This window comes from Eptatretus burgeri, chromosome 10 (genome assembly GCF_056783735.1).
Source record: "Eptatretus burgeri isolate ZD-2024b chromosome 10, Ebu_testis_v1, whole genome shotgun sequence".
Classification (NCBI taxonomy): Eukaryota; Metazoa; Chordata; class Myxini; order Myxiniformes; family Myxinidae; genus Eptatretus; species Eptatretus burgeri.
In genome coordinates this window covers 3,160,032-3,177,648 of record NC_140970.1, presented here as the reverse complement: position 1 = coordinate 3,177,648, position 17,617 = coordinate 3,160,032, and the positions used below count along the sequence as shown (strand labels likewise).

At 47.5% G+C, this 17,617-nt stretch overlaps 2 protein-coding genes across 5 annotated transcripts in view; one reads left to right on the top strand and one right to left on the bottom strand.

Moving 5' to 3' along the window:
* LOC147017826 (protein canopy homolog 3-like) overlaps positions 1-8,359 on the top strand; it is a 48,505-nt gene extending 40,146 nt beyond the window's left edge. For all 3 annotated transcript variants that reach the window (XM_085896854.1, XM_085896853.1, XM_085896852.1), the window contains one exon: positions 7,334-8,359. In XM_085896854.1, coding sequence (XP_085752980.1) covers positions 7,334-7,524 — 191 coding nt within the window. In that variant the 3' untranslated portion in view covers positions 7,525-8,359. The remainder of the gene's footprint in view (positions 1-7,333) is intronic.
* Positions 8,360-8,672: 313 nt separating this feature from the next.
* LOC147017825 (uncharacterized) overlaps positions 8,673-17,617 on the bottom strand; it is a 16,478-nt gene continuing 7,533 nt past the window's right edge. The window contains exons 2-5 of one of the 2 annotated variants that reach the window (XM_085896855.1): positions 13,238-13,336; positions 12,932-13,078; positions 10,042-10,211; positions 8,673-9,253 (exon numbers count right to left, since the gene is read on the bottom strand). In XM_085896855.1, the coding sequence (XP_085752981.1) occupies positions 9,100-9,253; positions 10,042-10,211; positions 12,932-13,078; positions 13,238-13,336 (570 nt within the window). In that variant the 3' untranslated portion in view covers positions 8,673-9,099. The remainder of the gene's footprint in view (positions 9,254-10,041; positions 10,212-12,931; positions 13,079-13,237; positions 13,337-17,617) is intronic. The other variant, XM_085896856.1, reaches the window with a different exon arrangement.

Below are 17,617 nucleotides of genomic sequence, written 5' to 3'. Positions count from 1 at the left end.
TGGTGGAGAAAGCACCTCGATCAACTGCCAGATTCAAGCCGACCTTCAGACACAAGGTAAGACGGTTTAAACTCGCACCATCCATCGCCAACTCGATGAAAGGGGGTTCCATGGTAGGAGACCCAGGAGGACCCCACTGCTGAGAGACATAAGAAAGCCCAACTGGATTTTGTCAAAACACACCTGAACAAGCCAAAATCCTTCTGGGAGAATGTCCTGTGGACAGATGAAACCGAATTAGAGCTTTTTGGTAAAGCACATCATCTCTATGTTTACGGAAAACAAAATGAAGCCTTCAAAGACAAGAACACCTTCCCTACAGTCAAACATTGAGGAGGTTCAGTGATGTTTTTGGGTTGCTGTGCTGCCTCTGGCACTGGGTGCTTTGAATGTGTGCACGGCATCATGAAATCAGGAGATTACCAAGGCATTTTGGAGCATAATGTTCAACCCAGTGTTAGAAAGCTGGGGCTCAGTCGAACTCGAAGATCACAGGTCTTGCAGCAGGACAATGACCCCAAATACACTTCAAAAAGCACCCAGGAATGGTTCAGGACAAAATGCTGGACTGTTCTGAAGTGGCCAGAAATGAGTCCAGATCTAAATCCCATTGAACACCTGTGGGGTGATCTGAAATCAGCAGCTTGGAGAAGGCACCCTTCACATCTGGAAGAACTGGAACGGTTTGCACAAGAAGTGTGGGACAAACTGCCAGTAGAGAGGTGGAGGAAGCTCATTCATGGCTACAGGAAGCGCTTGACTGCAGTTATTTTGTTGAAAGGCTGTGCTACCAAATATTAAATCCAGGGTGTCAATAATTTTGTAAATGCCATTTCTTTTTATTCTTTGATTTAAAAGGATATATTAAGTTCTGAATCAAAAGCAAAGGTTCTGTAATATTAACAGTGAAATAAAGAATTGTGGAGACCAAATACTTCTATCAATTTCAACTTATTTTTTTATAGAAAATTGTGAGTTATTTGAAAAAAGTGCAAGGGCATCAATATTTTGGCCACAGTATGTCACCAGCAGCATCGAGTCTGTCGGAAGGGAAAAAAAAAATTAAAAACGGGAAAAGGCATTCGGTGGAAGGTTGCTGACCAGACAAAATCACTGGAAGCTGGCAAGTTTCTCCATGTGGGAGAGGTGCCTGCAGGAAGGCTGGATTGAGATGCACCGAACGTTGCAGCTGCAGCTCTAACTATATTTTTAATCAGACGAGAGAAACCCACTCCCTGTCGGAGTGGGCAGTGGTATGTGATTGGGGGGGGGAGGTAGAGGGGATCATATGATGTTGTGCATGTGTTAATATTCTTATTATTTAATGACCATATCTGGTGCCCGATTGTGTCTGCGGACGTCCTCCTGCAGTTAGGTTACTTTCTCTTAGGAGGTTGGGGGCAGGATTTGTACTCCGGCCATTGTAAAACCCTTCATTCCTCAAAACATACTAAAAACATTTTAAAAATCTGAAAACCCACTCCGTGGGAGTATCTTCTGTGTGGCTGCCCTTCTCAGGGCAGCTCACTGGATGACAGGATTAGGACAAAGCCTACGGGACCCCCAATCTTTGATGATAGGAGGGAAACCACGGGGTAACCGTCCTGGGTCATCCACCAGACGGCGGTCTCCTAAGGTTAACTTGAGGCTGTCGCTTCGGGTGGGTCCTGGAATGTCCTATCCCTAAGAGCGGATGATCACCTGTCTCTGTTATCATCTGAGCTCAAGCGTTTGGACATCGGTATTGCAGCTCTCTCTGAGGTTCGGAGACCGGATTGCGGCGAGATAATGGCGGGTGGTTATACCTACTATTGGTCTGGTCGCTCTGATGGTTACCATGCCCAAGAAGTTGCTGTAGCTGTGTCCAATAAGCTGACTCCATTGATAATTGAGGTAACACCGGTCAACGAGCGTATTATGAGACTGAGGATTTGTCACTCCTTGGGTGTTGTTTCCCTGGTCCCTGCATCTGCTCCAACTGAGACGAGTGATCTCGCCGTGAAGGACGCATTTTATGCCATGCTCGAGTCTGTGGGTGATCAGTACCCCAGGCGAGATACTCTTCAAGTCTTGGTAGATTTCAATGCATCGACTGGAACTGATAGGAATGGTTATGAGGTGTGTGTTGTTCCCATGGATCTGGAACTGTGAACCAGAATAGCATCAAGTTCATGGACTGAGGGTGGTTGCTTTATGGTTTGTGCCCACAAGCTCATCGCTGGCCTTGGTATTCCAACGCTGGTGGTGTGGCAAAGGAGATTGACCAAGTGCTCGGTGATGGTCTCTGGAGGTTGATCCAGAACTGCAGGGTCTACCGGAGTGCTCAGTTCCTCAATACCGACAACAGGCTTGTGGTAGCAACTCTGAAGTTGTAGCTTCAATGCAGGAGAATGGTACCATCCCACCCTTGGCTGGATGTTGGCAAGCTCAAGGATGAGGGTAGCTAAGGAGTTTACGAACAGGCTGAGTGGAGATTTGAGGGGTCTTTGGGGGATCCTGAAGAGTTGTGGAGTGCCTTCAAGACCACCGTCCTTGATGTTGCCGGGAGCTGTCTTGCAACTCACCGTGGTGGCGAAGAAGAATTTTGTCTCAAGGGACACTGGATACCATTGCCCAGAGTCGCAGGGCCAGGCTGAATGGCAGAGCTGAGCTGTTCAGGGAGCTGAGGCGTAAAACTGTACGTGCACTAAGTGCGGACAAGGAGGCCTATGTGCGAGGAATCCGTGATGGGGTAGAGCATCACCTGTGGTCAAGTGCTTCTCGTCATGCTCACATGGGAATTCGTGCATTGTGTTCGTCCAAGCCCATCCCTCGGTGTACTGCTGTGAGAGCAGAGGGTGGTGGGCTCTTGATGGAGGAATCCGAAGTGAAGGCTCACTGGGCCGGTTACTTTGAGCGGCTGTACCGGGCTGATCCACCAGCTGTCAAGTTGGACATCAGGGGTGTTACTATCCCTATTGCTGACCCTCCAATCAACTGTGGTCCACATAACATTAGTTTGTGGAAGCACAGGCTGCGGTGAACCCGTTGAAATGGGGTAAAGCTCCAGGGATCTGTGGCATCCATGCTGAACTTCTCAAGGCTGGTGGAATTACTGGACTTTTGTCGTTGCATACAGTTCTGTGCTCTGCCTGGAACACAGGCATCATCCCAACTGACTGGAAGAGGGTCCTTGTTGTCCCTCTCTGGAAAAGGAAGGGTGAACACCAGGACTGCAACAACTACCGAGGGGTGACGCTGCTCTCAGTGCCGGGCAAGGTCTTTGCTTGGATAATTCTTGATGGGGTTCGCCACCATCTGCTTGAGCACCAGCGTCCAGAGCAGTCAGGCTTTACACCAAAGAGGTCCACAATTGACCGTATCCTTCCCTTCGGGTCCTCACCGAACGCAGATGAGAGTTTCTGCAGGGGCTGATTGCAGCCTATGTTGATCTCTGCAAAGTGTTTGATTCAGTGAATCAGGATGTCCTCTGGAGGATTCTTGGTCTTCGTGGGGTTCCACCAAAACTGATCAATCTGATGTCTGAACTCTACTCTGGTACTGAGAGTGCTGTGAAGTGTGGTGGTACCATCTCAACTTATTTCCGGTTGTTACTGGAGTTCATCAGGGGTGTGTACTGGCCTCCACACTTTTCAGCACTTGTTTAGACTGGATTCTGGGTAAGATGTCGGAGAGATCAAGCTGTGGTGCATCGTTTGGGAATGTCAAGACTGATGGCCTTGATTTCGCAGATGATGCAGTCATCTTTACGGAGACTCTCGATATCTTTTTGGGGACCTTCGAGGTGCTGAATGAGGAGTCGGAGCCACTGGGATGATGGGTTTCCTGGGTAAAAACTAAGATCCAGGCTTTCAATGACATCTTGGATGCTGTTATCTTGTCTGTACCTGTTTGTGCTGAGGATGTTGAGGTCACAGAGACATTCACTTACCTTGGCAGTGATATTCAAGTCTGTTGGCTGTGAGCCAGAGGTCAACAGATGTCTGCCGGGCCTGGGGAGTCATGGATTCACTGGATCATGGGGTGTGGCACTGCCGGTACCTGTGTGGGAGGACGAAAGTCCGAGTCTTCAGGTCCTTGGTGCTTCCAGTCTTGCTCTATGGGTGCGAGACTTGGACTCTGACCAAGGATCTGAGACGGAGACTTAATTCCTTTGGTACCAGGTCTCTTTGGAGAATCCTTTGTTATCGCTGGTCGGACTTTGTGTTTAACGAGCGGTTGCTGAGAGAAACTTGAATGAGATTTGTTACCTGCATAGTCCGTGAGCGTCAGCTGCGGCTGTGTGGACATGTGGCTCGTTTTCCTGACGCTGATGCTGCTCACCAGATTCTCTCAGCGAGGGAGCCTCGTGAGTGGAGGAGGCCAATGAGCCGACCACATTCCTCATGGTTGCAGCAGGTTGATCGGCATCTCAAGAAGATGGGGATGTGCCTGGCATCTGCCTGGGGGATGGCCAGAAGTAGGCCCCTGGAGTACCGGCAGAAAGTGGATGCAGTGAAGCGCTGCTCCGGCACATGTTCCCATACCTGACCTGACAATTGGTCTCTCTAATCTCTAATCACTCACTCACTGATGTTAATGATCGGTACCTTCCAGGTGACGTAGAAAGCTAAAATTTCGCATGCCGATGGAACTTGAAGCCGGTACACCGGAAAAATTCACAGAATCGTCAGAAAGCATCCGTAAATTGAAATATAAATGCAGGTGAACGACTCGTGACAATGGGGACGCACGGTTCGGATGCGAACACAATGTGTAAGCACACCCCGCTCGTATGTTATAAACGAGAACGACACTCGGTGGAGCGCATACCTCCGCCAGGCTGAACAGTTTAAGTTTTGTATCCCACTGATCGGCCGGATCTACATCCTGACCTGAACCAAAATCTAATCGATTCATGCTCGTCACACCACCCAACCGTTCCGCAAAGTTTTGTCCAAATCCGTCCTTAGCTTTTTGACATATCCTGCTCACAGATAGACAAACAAATGGGTGAATACATAATGTCCATCCACCTCTGGTAGCTGAGGTACCATTCCATATACAGTCTACTTATAATCTGATTGCTGGAAAAAGAAAATCGGATGTGCAGTGGGATACATCATTCATGCTTAAAGGCCAAGTCATGCACATTTATTAGCCAATGATCATTCTTGCCTACCATGAGGCCCAGCAAATTGAGACTGTTTGGATCCATTGGTCTGTTGTGGACCATCAGCAAAGAATGCTTCAAGGATGTCTGCTTTCCTCCATCCAAGTCTCTTTCAGTTTGATGTTAAACAACGGCGGCGACTTTAAAAAGTTTATCATACGTGGGACAGAATTGACCGACTAGTTTGTGGTTCTAATAATTTTTACTTCCTGAAGGTGTGCCCCCACAATAAAGCTAATTATACACCTTAACAGTGAGTTCGTCCAAGGTGGAAAACCCCTTTTTGGAAAGGGGGCAAATGAAGTCACTGCAACTTCCGTCGTGTGAATTCTAGTCTCCTTGGCAAGTTAGGTTGCAATCAGATAAGTAACGACCGAATGTATCACGGTCAGACAGACAGACACCAAATTGCATATTTTAGCGTGATAGTGATGTCTCCTTGGGGGCTGGCAGGATGGCCTTGAGGTTCGCACACTCACCTCGAAGCTGTCTACCCGGGTTTGAAATCTAAACCCAACCCAGCTTTAAACTATCTTCCCTGTGTTTCACAGGCAGGGCGATTCATCAATGTGTACCGTCCCTCGGATAAACGTCAAGTTGGGTGTCCCATGTGCCGACGTTAGTTGGTGGATGTTAAAGATCCCACAGTATCCTTCGTGAAGAGAGTCGAGTTAGTGCCGCCATCATGGACAAATTCCAAATTTCCATCCTGACTTCCCAAGCCGGAGTGGCAACCTGACCAGGATTATAGCCTCGTAACTACTTTGGAAGCACCAACTTTCTGCCGGGAGTATGGTACATGACAGTGATCGTTTCTCTCCCCTACCCCCACCCCTTATTTATTTTTGACTGCATTTTGAATTACTAATTCAGGGCTTTGATATATATATATATATATATATATATATATATATATATATATATATATATATATATATATATATATATATATATATATATATTTTTTTTTTTGGGTCGCCGAAATAGGTGACCCTTATTGTCAGTAATTCTGCCTGTTTGTTCGTTTGTCATCAGTATAATTGGTAGTAAACGTGGGTGGATTTTGACCAAACTCAGGTGGTAGGTACATCTTATGACCTAGTGCTTTGTAAATTGTGATGGTTGCTAGGGACGCTTTGGTTCCCTAGCAACAACCGAAAAACCTTCAAAATCGATATCGTTCACGTGAAATCGATTCTGAAAGCCATTATCCCACGTAGGGTCATGAAATTTGGCACAAATGATCTACAGGTGACGCTCTATCAAATATATTCCAGTTTTTGTGATATATGGAATACTCTACCTGCAGCGCCCCCTACAATTAGGGTATGCACGAAAATTGAAGGCCCCTGAGTGACCAGGTGAGTGCAGATACGAATGAAACTTTGCAGGTTCATGGTACTCAGAGTACTACAATTTTGCCTCAGGACATATTGACCGATTTCGCTTAGGTCAGGGGTCAAAGGTCAATTAGTGCAAAAATCGATAATATGCGAGAGCTGGAGGTGCCTTCGCGCCAAATGCTACTCCTCCTCGGGTTATGATCGGATGGTCATGGAAATTCACACGAATCGTCTGGAATACATTGTGCACAAACGATCGAGCCGGATTTTCGATTTAGATGTTTGTTCACCCACAGCACCCCCTCCAACTTTGGGGATTTCGTTTTCAAACCGCATTTTCGGTACTTTTCATTCAAATGGATACCGAGTAGTTATCAGTAGATGGAACTGGATGAGATTTGATATGCATAATCTTAAGGTGATTCCCTATCTGCTATATGACATCCATTTTGCTCTATATCTTATCGTTTCCATGCTCGGCGACCCATCACCGCCTACCGGCTTGTGTATATATCTATATAATCCTAAAAATGCATAAAATACCATAAATATTGTTGGTATTTGCTGATTAAAATCAAAGCTACAGACCTAAAATACAATCAGAAAGCAATTTTGAGCTACCAAATCACATTTTTGATGAAATGCATATAATTTGCATCAATCATCATAAAATCATAGAAGGTATTTGCCAATTTTGTGGCTTCCCTTCTAAAATCGAAGTTATGGACCTAAGGAATCCCTGGTGGAAAAGTTGGTGCTTTTATCCGATCTGTCCCCATCAATCACCTAAGCTGCCTGACGATCTCCCCTCCACCCCATCCCATCTTCCACATTCTAGGCTGCTTGTATGAGCAGTGGAAAGGGAAAAAGGGTGACACCGGATCAACAAAGCCTCAAGTGTCGAGGTCACAGGAATCCTCCAAGAAGCAGAGAGAGGAACAGGACACAAACCGTGAGGCTGAGGACCAGGTTCAGATGGATAGCAATAAAGAAACTGCAATCCCACAGCATGATGCTGAAGAACTGTGAAGAGCCTATAAAGTGTCTTGTCCTGGAATTCCATACTTTTTCATCTTTTGTTTTATAAAATGGTTTGGGAGAAGTTGGGGGGGGGGCTGTATGTTTGGAAGTAAAAGTTTTGAATTTTGTTTTAAGGAAGAGGGGTGTGAGATGTGGTTGGTTATTGTATCAGTATTAATCTTTTTAAACCGATTTATGTTCATTGCCCTTTGAAAATGCTGCCTCTGGCAAGTAAGACGTCATACCTGATGAACATAATTAATTTCAAGTAATGAATGTATCTTGTCTCAACACGAAGCGTGTTTTCCAGGCTTTTCTCCTTTTTGTTTCGTGTGATTATGGAGTTTAACAAATATTTAAGCATTTTGTACATTTGTCAAATGGCCATTGGAAAGAGGTGTGTGACGGCTCGTGTTCTGTCTGCCCCGTGATTGGAATGATAGAGCTGCTCAAAAGGCAGCACTGTAGTTGTTTGGCTGTTGCCATGCGGTGGTGCTTATCATTGGGTTCTCATCATTGCAACCACGAAAGGAATTCAGAATTTGGCTAGAGCACGAGTACAACGTACGACTCCTGTTGAAAAGCGGTGTGGGATCTTTTAACGTGTACGGCTTTGCATCACGAGTCAATTTGTGTGAATCCAAATCAGATGAGAGAACTTTGTCCAAAGGTGAATATGACCTCCAATCTCTCAATCCTGTCAGTTGAACCCTTGTTACAGAGGACTTGTGCATGTGTCCTTTTGGATAAAACGACATCACATTCGTTTTGTACATTGGTTGGCTGAAATGGCGGTGGATTGGTTGGCGACTTCATTTTTCCAAAATAAAAGTTCTGAACTTCACCTTATTCTACTTAAGGAATGAAACAGATCATGTTCTCAACATTTTGATATTTGGCCCTATGCATGAGTTGACCTTGTGAGCTGAAGGTTCATAAAGAGAACAACTTCCTCAATTAATTTGCAAATTGTAGTTTGAAACCCAATATGTACAATTAAACCACATTTATGACCTTGAACTGGTTTTACACAGTTCCCTATTTGCAAAGTAGTGTGCCACAACCTTGAATGCTCGGTATGGATGGAACTTTCACGGACTGTTGACCGTAGCGAAGCCAAATAAAATAACACTTCAAACTTGAAACAGCCATTGTGAAAAAAAAAACAAAAAACTTTATTTTTACAACTTTTGTGGAATGAAATACCAATCCCCATGATTTACTTCTGACTCGAGATCAAAGTGCTGGTCTTCATCTATTACTTCCATCCACTCACCCCATGAGCCATCCCAACAATTATACCCTGGATATTGAAAATATCACCGTTTCAGGTATATTGTCCAACTCCGCTGCCCATGAGATCGATTATCGAACCAATCATAAGCAGAGTCCAATGAATGCTAATCTCCAATGCATGAAAACAACCAACTCAAATTGGGAATAAAAATTTAAGTTGGTACTGCCACGACAATTCATCACCTTTAATAAATACGTGCAAGGACAACCGACCGAAGGAGCATCCTGTCGTTCAAACTGCAGCACGGCTGCAACGAGGCCGAGAGGCCTCACCGCCTCCAATGAGAGTCAGTTTACAGTCATTCTTTGCAGCTGCGTGGCAAGGCCCGTGGGTGCCAGGTCCAGTGGAGTTTGTCCTTCATGATTACGGAGCGAGAGATCTGCACCGTGTCGTACCAGCAGCTGGGCCTCAGCAGTACGCTCTTCCTCACAAGCCAGGTGCCTGCAGAGCCAATTCAACTTGAGTTAAAGAATGTTCCAGCTCTTGACCGGACAAAGAGAGGTATTATATATTGTACAGTTCAGTCCTATTCAGATTTGTCCAAGTTTGGTAAAAAGCAAAGTTTTTCCTTGACCGTACGCTACAGGTATGCCAGGTACAGCACACAGGTATGCCAGGCAGTTACAATTTTCCCAGTCCTGGGTGAGTTCATGCCATTGATGTACAATTTATATATTTATTTTAAAGCACAAAAAATAAAAATAAAAAAAATAAAAAACACTTTGCAAGGGGAGTGAAAGATCCCTTTGTACCTCATTTCTTCGACTAGTTGATCTCGTCATTTAAAACAAAAAGCATCCAGGACAGTCGAGCCTCGTGTTAGGCTGCAGTTCCACAAGTACAATTTTTGGCAGATCCAAATGATGTGGAAACACCATCATCAGGTGATGATGTAATCTAATGCTATAAATCCACAAGCAGACCGATGATAAATCGGACATGACACGTCGAGAAGAGAATCCGTTAATTGTGCAGTGGCCAAGGAGCGAGATACGAGGCTCGTCAGCCATAAACAAGCATTTTAACTTGTTCGGTTTAAGTGTCAACTATTTTGCCATCTTACCAAATGAAAAGTTACTTTTTTGAACCTAACAGGTCTGCTTGTGGATTTTGGACACAAAATCGTTCAAAGTCGAGTGAATAGCAAACACTTCATTCTGCGATTCGATTCTACAATCAGCATTCACCATATTCAAAAGGCTGTTTCTGTCCTCATTTCCACCACTCACAAGGGAGAATTTCCTTGTGCGTCCGTTTTTTGCACGTTCGCGCCATGCTCCACGAGAATACGCAGCACCTTGAGATGTCCACAGGAAGCAGCGCGGTGGAGAGGGGTTGCACCCAGGCAATCAGCAAGGTTGGCATCTGCCCCTCCTTCCAAAAGCATGGACAAGATCTGCTTCACAACATCAGGATCAGATAAAATATTTTAAAAAAAATAAAAAAAATTGTAGTCCAGACAAAGAACACTATCTTTCCCATTGCTCCATAATGAGCTTCTCAATCTTTGAGAATTTTTCCGAAGAACATTTTTGTCACACCAATCCAAAGATCAAAACCCTTCAAATCGCTTCTTTCCTTTACCCCAAACTTCATGCATTTGATCTGAAATAAAATAAGCAGGTCATGGATGAACTTTTCTTACAAATCTGCAAAATTTGTCGACATCAAAAGTCATCTCTGTTTTTACAGTTATTATTTAACAATCAAATTTCAATGACAACATGCCTTCTCCTACTTGGCTGCCACAAAGGGTTTCACCATATCTTACGGCCACCAGGATTGGGCAGGTCAGTCTGGGAAGCTGCGTTTACACCCACTGACTGGCCACGAGCGAGTGGATGGGTGGTGAGATTTACCCACTCAGATGTTATCCGAGTCACGGACCATACTTAGACTTGTGGAGCGGCAGGCCCACGTCATGTTGCTATATGCTTTGGAGAAGACCACAAAATGGCAGATGCTCCCAAATATTCAGGCTGTAGCAGATGGTTGCTCTGAAATGGCCACATACAATCCAAACAAACCAGACTTGCATGGTCACCCTAACCCCCCCTCCCTCCCCCCGCCAACCAGGCCAGGTCTCATTGGCCATGCACATCCACCAATATCATGGAACACCCCCTTTCAGTCATTGGAATTGCCCACACCCATCTCAATTGCACAACATATGATTATAGTAAGCAGAGTAGCAGGTATACTTTAAGTAGTCTGGGAACAGCCAGTTGTTATTCAATTTCATATCAGAGGGGAAAAAAAATAAAAGAGTTCAAGCTCAAATAAGAAATGATAATCAGCCGGTAGTGAGTGGACACCTCCATCAGCCAGAATGATATTGACCATCCTTGTTGTGTTGTCATCAACTCAAACGATGGGGAGTGTCACGAGATATGACGATCAATCAATCCACAATGGTAGGCAACAGTCCTCAAACCTCGTTTATTCAGCAACCAAACATGACAAGGCCCACAGCAACTCAAAGACCTCTCTCTATCCTCCTCTCCTCCACATTTCACCCCCCCACCCCCACCAAAAGGTTTTAGCATGCATAACTCACCTCCAAAACCATTACTCAATCATATGCAGGATAACACCAATGGGCTGACAGGATGGCTTGAAGGTATGCGCACGCTCGCCTCAAAGTCACCGAGCCTGGGTTCGAATCTCGACCCAGCTATGAAACTGTCATCCCGGTGTTTCACAGGCATGATGGACCTCACAACTGCGAGTCTTATCTGCCAGCTTTCGTTGGTGGACATTATAGATCCAATGGCGTCCGATGCGGAGTCGGCGAGCTATCGCCGAGACCTTGGCCAAATTCCTGTCCTCACCAGCAGAGGGCATTGCATCAGCAGAACAGCAACACCCTCAGCCAATTATGCGACCGCACAGCCTTGTGCTGCACGCCAACGAAGAAGAAGTAAAATCAATACGTTTTGTATTATTAAACCAAAGGTGTACGATTACCCTCCAGCTGGACCGAAACACTGCCAAAGCCAGACACGCACATAAATTCTGACCAAGTCGTTATGAAACGGGTAAAGAGTACAAGCAAAACCAATCTTTGAGCATCAAATCATCATGACAATGAGAACTTTGCCTGCAGGTTACCAGATGGAACAGGTGTTTGGAGGGGAACAAAAACAATAAAAATCCCGTGATGCAACAAGAGTTCAGGAAGTCATTGGGATTGCAGAAGAGCGGCAGCCAATTTTGTCGAGCCATGTATTTGTTTGAATGTCACAAAAAGAGCAGCTGCACACGAACCTTTCATAAATGTGGTCAACTCACGGCAATGCACGCAACCGCGACCGACTCTCGGGCCTCGATCAACGTGGAAACGCATGTGCGCAACAAATTCAAATCCTTGTTCAAACGCAACGGCACGTCCTGCGAGACGTTAGAACTGGAATTGAAGGTTCCATCCGCAACAATCACAGAATGAGGAGCCGCCCGGGGATGGGCCACATGGCGAAGAGCGGGAAACCCCACGTCAACCCACGCTCAGTTAATATCGGATGTTCGAGTTGGGATAAAGGTGGTAATTGGGGTGCAGCGAGACCAGACACACCGTGCAGCTGCACACAAACGCTCATTACAAATCATCAAAATTGTGTATCCTGACTTTTGGTCGAACTGAACAACTCCAAAGAGCTCAAAATATCATCTTTATTTACATGTCCTATAATGTTTTTGCTTCATTTTGTTACCTCCACCACCGAAGGTGATGTTTTCACCCCTTTCTGTTTGTATGTTTGTTTGTTTGTGTGCATGACATCTCAAAAAGTTGTGGACGGATTTGGACAAAACTTGGTGGACAGGTTCAGTGTGTGGCAAGGATGAATCGATTCGATTTTGGTGAAGATCTGAATCCTGATCTGGATACGATAATTATTTAATTTATAAGGTGATTCTTCGCCATTGAGAGATATGGCCAAAAACGATACGGTACTGTGTAGCATGATATCTCAAACACGTAATGGACCCGATATGTTCTCGTGGATCAGGCATTACGTGGGGAGGTGTGTGCTCAACCGAGTGCCCTTCGAGGTTAATCTGTCTCGTGCTTCAGTAGAAAATGCTGCAGCCATGTTGTTAGCGTTCGCTTTACGTACGTACCTCCTGGCGGTCTCGTGAAGCAGCGTACAGCAAAGGTGTCTGTGCACGCTTGGTCGTTGCATTGATGTGCGCGCGATGCGTAATAAGTGCACGGACGATGTCAGTTCGTCCGGCAGACGACGCAATGTGCAAAGCACTCCAACCCTCCTGTGCAGCAGAAAAACGCACACAATTACGAGTGGGAAGTGGTGAAACGGTACACACCATGGGTGTGAGAGCACAACACACATAATAAATGGACAGAGTACACAAAGCAGAAAAGGTAAACATGAAACATTAAATTTACAATAATACATTTTTTTTTACATCATCAGGTAGATTTGGGTCACATCCATTCTGCAGCAGGAACATCACAACAGCATCATGGCCTGCAGAAGCGGACCAGTGGAGAGGTGCACGAGAAGCCTGCACAGAAACAGGGGGGAAGGGAAAGGGAGGGGGGTGGGATGTGACAGGAAGAGAGGAAGAGTTGGGATAATAGATAGTGGGGGAGGGGGAGAAAGAGAGTGTGGTTGGGGTGGGGGGCAGAGTGTATGTGGGAGGGAGGAGAAAGACAGTGTGATGAGAGTGTTGGAGTGGGGGTACGAAAGATGAGTGTTGGAGTGGGGGTACGAAAGAGGGTGTTGGAGTGGGGGTACGAAAGAGAGTGTTGGAGTGGGGGTACGAAAGAGAGTGTTGGAGTGGGGGTACGAAAGAGAGTGTTGGAGTGGGGGTACGAAAGAGAGTGTTGGAGTGGGGGTACGAAAGAGAGTGTTGGAGTGGGGGTACGAAAGAGAGTGTTGGAGTGGGGGTACGAAAGAGAGTGTTGGAGTGGGGGTACGAAAGAGAGTGTTGGAGTGGGGGTACGAAAGAGAGTGTTGGAGTGGGGGTACGAAAGAGAGTGTTGGAGTGGGGGTACGAAAGAGAGTGTTGGAGTGGGGGTACGAAAGAGAGTGTTGGAGTGGGGGTACGAAAGAGAGTGTTGGAGTGGGGGTACGAAAGAGAGTGTTGGAGTGGGGGTACGAAAGAGAGTGTTGGAGTGGGGGTACGAAAGAGAGTGTTGGAGTGGGGGTACGAAAGAGAGTGTTGGAGTGGGGGTACGAAAGAGAGTGTTGGAGTGGGGGTACGAAGAGAGTGTTGGAGTGGGGGTACGAAAGAGAGTGTTGGAGTGGGGTACGAAAGAGAGTGTTGGAGTGGGGGTACGAAAGAGAGTGTTGGGTGGGGGTACGAAGAGAGTGTTGGAGTGGGGTACGAAAGAGAGTGTTGGAGTGGGGTGCGAAAGAGAGTGTTGGAGTGGGGCGAAAGAGAGTGTTGGAGTGGGGCGAAAGAGAGTGTTGGAGTGGGGTGCGAAAGAGAGTGTTGGAGTGGGGGTACGAAAGAGAGTGTTGGAGTGGGGTACGAAAGAGAGTGTTGGAGTGGGGGTACGAAAGAGAGTGTTGGAGTGGGGTGCGAAGAGAGAGTGTTGGGTGGGGGTACGAAAGAGAGTGTTGGGTGGGGGTACGAAAGAGAGTGTTGGAGTGGGGGTGCGAAAGAGAGTGTTGGGTGGGGTACGAAAGAGAGTGTTGGAGTGGGGGTACGAAAGAGAGTGTTGGAGTGGGGGTACGAAAGAGAGTGTTGGAGTGGGGGTACGAAAGAGAGTGTTGGAGTGGGGGTACGAAGAGAGTGTTGGAGTGGGGGTACGAAAGAGAGTGTTGGAGTGGGGGTACGAAAGAGAGTGTTGGGTGGGGTACGAAAGAGAGTGTTGGGTGGGGGTACGAAAGAGAGTGTTGGAGTGGGGGTACGAAAGAGAGTGTTGGAGTGGGGTACGAAAGAGAGTGTTGGGTGGGGTACGAAAGAGAGTGTTGGAGTGGGGGTACGAAAGAGAGTGTTGGAGTGGGGTACGAAAGAGAGTGTTGGAGTGGGGGTACGAAGAGAGTGTTGGAGTGGGGGTACGAAAGAGAGTGTTGGAGTGGGGGTACGACGAGAGAGTGTTGGAGTGGGGGTACGAAAGAGAGTGTTGGAGTGGGGTACGAAAGAGAGTGTTGGAGTGGGGGTACGAAAGAGAGTGTTGGAGTGGGGTACGAAGAGAGTGTTGGAGTGGGGGTACGAAAGAGAGTGTTGAGTGGGGTACGAAAGAGAGTGTTGGAGTGGGGTACGAAAGAGAGTGTTGGAGTGGGGGTACGAAAGAGAGTGTTGGAGTGGGGGTACGAAAGAGAGTGTTGGAGTGGGGGTGCGAAAGAGAGTGTTGGAGTGGGGGTACGAAAGAGAGTGTTGGAGTGGGGGTACGAAAGAGAGTGTTGGAGTGGGGGTACGAAAGAGAGTGTTGGAGTGGGGGTACGAAAGAGAGTGTTGGAGTGGGGTACGAAAGAGAGTGTTGGAGTGGGGGTACGAAAGAGAGTGTTGGAGTGGGGGTACGAAAGAGAGTGTTGGAGTGGGGGTACGAAAGAGAGTGTTGGAGTGGGGTACGAAAGAGAGTGTTGGAGTGGGGGTACGAAAGAGAGTGTTGGAGTGGGGGTACGAAAGAGAGTGTTGGAGTGGGGGTACGAAAGAGAGTGTTGGAGTGGGGGTACGAAAGAGAGTGTTGGAGTGGGGGTACGAAAGAGAGTGTTGGAGTGGGGGTACGAAAGAGAGTGTTGGAGTGGGGGTACGAAAGAGAGTGTTGGAGTGGGGGTACGAAAGAGAGTGTTGGAGTGGGGGTACGAAAGAGAGTGTTGGAGTGGGGGGTACGAAAGAGAGTGTTGGAGTGGGGGTACGAAAGAGAGTGTTGGAGTGGGGGTACGAAAGAGAGTGTTGGAGTGGGGGTACGAAAGAGAGTGTTGGAGTGGGGTACGAAAGAGAGTGTTGGAGTGGGGGTACGAAAGAGAGTGTTGGAGTGGGGGTACGAAAGAGAGTGTTGGAGTGGGGGTACGAAAGAGAGTGTTGGAGTGGGGGTACGAAAGAGAGTGTTGGAGTGGGGGTACGAAAGAGAGTGTTGGAGTGGGGGTACGAAAGAGAGTGTTGGAGTGGGGGGTACGAAAGAGAGTGTTGGAGTGGGGGTACGAAAGAGAGTGTTGGAGTGGGGGTACGAAAGAGAGTGTTGGAGTGGGGTACGAAAGAGAGTGTTGGAGTGGGGGTACGAAAGAGAGTGTTGGAGTGGGGGTACGAAAGAGAGTGTTGGAGTGGGGTACGAAGAGAGTGTTGGAGTGGGGGTACGAAAGAGAGTGTTGGAGTGGGGTACGAAAGAGAGTGTTGGAGTGGGGTACGAAAGAGAGTGTTGGAGTGGGGGTACGAAAGAGAGTGTTGGAGTGGGGGTACGAAAGAGAGTGTTGGAGTGGGGGTACGAAAGAGAGTGTTGGAGTGGGGGTACGAAAGAGAGTGTTGGAGTGGGGGTACGAAAGAGAGTGTTGGAGTGGGGGTACGAAAGAGAGTGTTGGAGTGGGGGTACGAAAGAGAGTGTTGGAGTGGGGTACGAAAGAGAGTGTTGGAGTGGGGGTACGAAAGAGAGTGTTGGAGTGGGGGTACGAAAGAGAGTGTTGGAGTGGGGGTACGAAAGAGAGTGTTGGAGTGGGGGTACGAAAGAGAGTGTTGGAGTGGGGGTACGAAAGAGAGTGTTGGAGTGGGGGTACGAAAGAGAGTGTTGGAGTGGGGGTACGAAAGAGAGTGTTGGAGTGGGGGTACGAAAGAGAGTGTTGGAGTGGGGGTACGAAAGAGAGTGTTGGAGTGGGGGTACGAAGAGAGTGGGGGAGAGGGGGTAGGAAAGAGAGTGTTGGAGTGGGGGTACGAAAGAGAGTGTTGGAGTGGGGGTACGAAAGAGAGTGTTGGAGTGGGGGTACGAAAGAGAGTGTTGGAGTGGGGTACGAAAGAGAGTGTTGGAGTGGGGGTACGAAAGAGAGTGTTGGAGTGGGGGTACGAAAGAGAGTGTTGGAGTGGGGGTACGAAAGAGAGTGTTGGAGTGGGGGTACGAAAGAGAGTGTTGGAGTGGGGGTACGAAAGAGAGTGTTGGAGTGGGGGTACGAAAGAGAGTGTTGGAGTGGGGGTACGAAAGAGAGTGTTGGAGTGGGGGTACGAAGAGAGTGTTGGAGTGGGGGTACGAAAGAGAGTGTTGGAGTGGGGGTACGAAAGAGAGTGTTGGAGTGGGGGTACGAAAGAGAGTGTTGGAGTGGGGGTACGAAAGAGAGTGTTGGAGTGGGGGTACGAAAGAGAGTGTTGGAGTGGGGGTACGAAAGAGAGTGTTGGAGTGGGGGTACGAAAGAGAGTGTTGGAGTGGGGGTACGAAAGAGAGTGTTGGAGTGGGGGTACGAAAGAGAGTGTTGGAGTGGGGGTACGAAAGAGAGTGTTGGAGTGGGGGTACGAAAGAGAGTGTTGGAGTGGGGTACGAAAGAGAGTGTTGGAGTGGGGGTACGAAAGAGAGTGTTGGAGTGGGGGTACGAAAGAGAGTGTTGGAGTGGGGGTACGAAAGAGAGTGTTGGAGTGGGGGTACGAAAGAGAGTGTTGGAGTGGGGTACGAAAGAGAGTGTTGGAGTGGGGGTACGAAAGAGAGTGTTGGAGTGGGGTGCGAAAGAGAGTGTTGGAGTGGGGGTACGAAAGAGAGTGTTGGAGTGGGGGTACGAAAGAGAGTGTTGGAGTGGGGGTACGAAAGAGAGTGTTGGAGTGGGGGTACGAAAGAGAGTGTTGGAGTGGGGGTACGAAAGAGAGTGTTGGAGTGGGGGTACGAAAGAGAGTGTTGGAGTGGGGGTACGAAAGAGAGTG